Here is a 2,535-nt window from a genome sequence, read left to right on the forward strand (position 1 = left end):
TTTTTTTCTATTGGTTTGGCGCAGTTTTCACAAGCAATTGGTACATTTCCAAAACTCTTCACAACAATATCACAACAGATCATCAAAAGTGCACCTTTTTTCAAACATTTCAGCATATTTTCAATTGTGTTAGTACAATACACATAATGACAAAATATTTTTGACACTACACAAAATAAGTGTTTCATCTAAATAAATGTTTTGTTCACAGTTACTGCCTTTCATAATGTTATCACTATAAAATTTGGGATTTGCATCTCTTATTAGTCAGTTTAATACATTTGTCTGTCACTTCATTCAACTGATCTTAATGTTTAATCAATGAATCTTTCATTATGTCCATGGATTTCCAACTTGACTGATTGTTGTCTGGTCATTTGTAACTTACACATTGCTGCAAGAGCTTTCAATCTAGAAATACTAATTGCTAATTGTTTCCCCCTGATGATCACAATTAGTTACCATATAAGTAGAACTGTGTTTGAGACTTTGCACTGTTCAAATATGGAGCAGGATAGACTCGTAGGGAGAGGAAACCTTCATCGAAGAGGTGGTGGTGCTCCTCGACAGAGAGGTGGGCACAGACAAAGAGGAAGAGGTGGTGGTGTTCCTCGACAGAGAGGTAGTCTTCAGAGAAATGTAGGCAGAAGACAACGCACCATCATCTCCAATGAAGTCCGGGCCATCATTGTTGACCATGTGGTTAACAGAGGCTTTACCATGGCTGAGGCTGCCAGGTTGGTACAGCCTAATTTACAAAGGTCAACTGTCAGCTCTATCATCAGAACTTTTCGCCAAGAAAACCGGTATGTCTGCTATAGCAACTTCACTTCTAAAATATAGTACTCTATTGTATAGATGAACAACATGTAATTGTCAGTTTACAGTAATGTAATGTAATTTGTAAAACTTCAATATTGCCAGTATATGATTGTCCTCAGAATTAACAGGAGACAACCTGGTGGTGGTCGCCCACGTGTTTTGACGGACCAGCAGGAGTTGGCTGTGGTGGAAATGGTCAGGGCAAGGAATGACATATGGCTGTCTGAAATCAAACAGGCTATTGAGAACAGCAATGACCCCTTTGCCAATGTGCCATCAATTAGCCTTCCAACGATTGCCCGGCTTTTGAAGAAGCACCAGGTTTCCATGAAACAAATTTACTTGGTTCCTTTTGAAAGGAACAATGTCCGGGTGAAACAACTGCGTTCAGAATATATTCAGGTACAACGCTGAACTGGCATGCAATTACTGTAACAGTACTGACAACTATTAGTTGTAAAAAAAACTAACTAAATTATCATTTTAGAGGGTGATGGAGCTGGACGCTGCTGTGAATCATCACAAGTATTTTTTTGTTGATGAGGCCAGTTTCAATCTGGCAAAAACTAGACACAGAGGACGTAACTTTATTGGACAAAGTCCCTGGACAACGTGGGGGAAATATCTCAATGTGTGCAGCTATATCTGAAGATGGTGTGGTAGGCTGTAGACCAGTCCTAGGGTCATACAACACTGAACACCTGATAGTGTTTTGGTGTGTGTTTTTTTTTTTTTTTTTTTTTTTTTTTTGTTTTGTTTTGTTTGTTTGTTTTTTTTAAATGAACTGGAGCAGGCCTGTCAGGGAGAAGACATCGTCTATGTTGTTGTGTGGGACAATGTCAGCTTCCACCATGCACAGCTGGTTCAGGAATGGTTTCAAACACATCCTTGCTTCATGACCTTCTATCTTCCACCATATTCCCCTTTCCTCAACCCAATTGAGGAATTCTTCTCTACATGGAGGTGGAAGGTGTATGATCGCCATCCCCATGAGCATGTCTCCCTCCTTCAAGCCATGTGTGAAGCTTGTGGTGATATAACTGCTGAGCAATGTCAAGCCTGGATTCGTCATGCCAGGAGATTTTTCCCACGGTGCCTGAACAACGAAGACATCCACTGTGATGTTGATGAAAATTTATGGCCCAATGTTAATGACCGGCTTGATTAATTGTGTAAAAGTGATAAGAATAAAATAACATAAAAATATATTTTGCTTATGTAAATGACTTGTGTTTTTTTTTTTTTTTTTTTTTTTTCTCGTGTGTGTGTGTGTGTGTGTGTGTGTGTGTGTGTGTGTGTGTGTGTGTGTGTGTGTGTGTGTGTGTGTGTGTGTGTGTGTGTGTGTGTGTAATTTTTTTTTTTTATGTTTGAATATAAGTGTAATATTTGCTGTGTACAGTTCAGTTACACTCATCCATCACCAAGGACAATTTGAAACGCTTACCTTGTATTATTTGCTCCTGAATGAAATTATTGGTAAAAGTACTACGTTGAGAAAAGATCTTACTGTTTTGTTTGGGTGATTAAAGCAAATGTTCTCAAAATATATCACAATGATCATGTGTTCTGAAACAATGATTAAGTGGAATGACAATATGTGCAAATACAATGAAATCTGACATCAGATTTGGAAGAATGACTAGTGGTGTTACAAATGTGAGTTTTGTACTGAGAGATTTGAAAATGCACACTTTGGTTATGGAAATAGTACCA

At 38.3% G+C, this 2,535-nt stretch overlaps 1 protein-coding gene across 1 annotated transcript; it reads left to right on the forward strand.

Moving 5' to 3' along the window:
* Positions 1-391: 391 nt before the first annotated feature.
* LOC109195075 (uncharacterized) lies at positions 392-2,046 on the forward strand. The gene is made up of 3 exons (XM_019346509.2): positions 392-806; positions 942-1,224; positions 1,310-2,046. Exons 1-3 carry the CDS (start codon positions 445-447, stop codon positions 1,469-1,471), a joined length of 807 nt encoding a protein of 268 aa, XP_019202054.1. The 5' UTR covers positions 392-444; the 3' UTR covers positions 1,472-2,046.
* The last annotated feature ends 489 nt before the right edge of the window (positions 2,047-2,535 follow it).

This window comes from Oreochromis niloticus, linkage group LG17 (genome assembly GCF_001858045.2).
Source record: "Oreochromis niloticus isolate F11D_XX linkage group LG17, O_niloticus_UMD_NMBU, whole genome shotgun sequence".
Lineage (NCBI taxonomy): Eukaryota > Metazoa > Chordata > Actinopteri > Cichliformes > Cichlidae > Oreochromis > Oreochromis niloticus.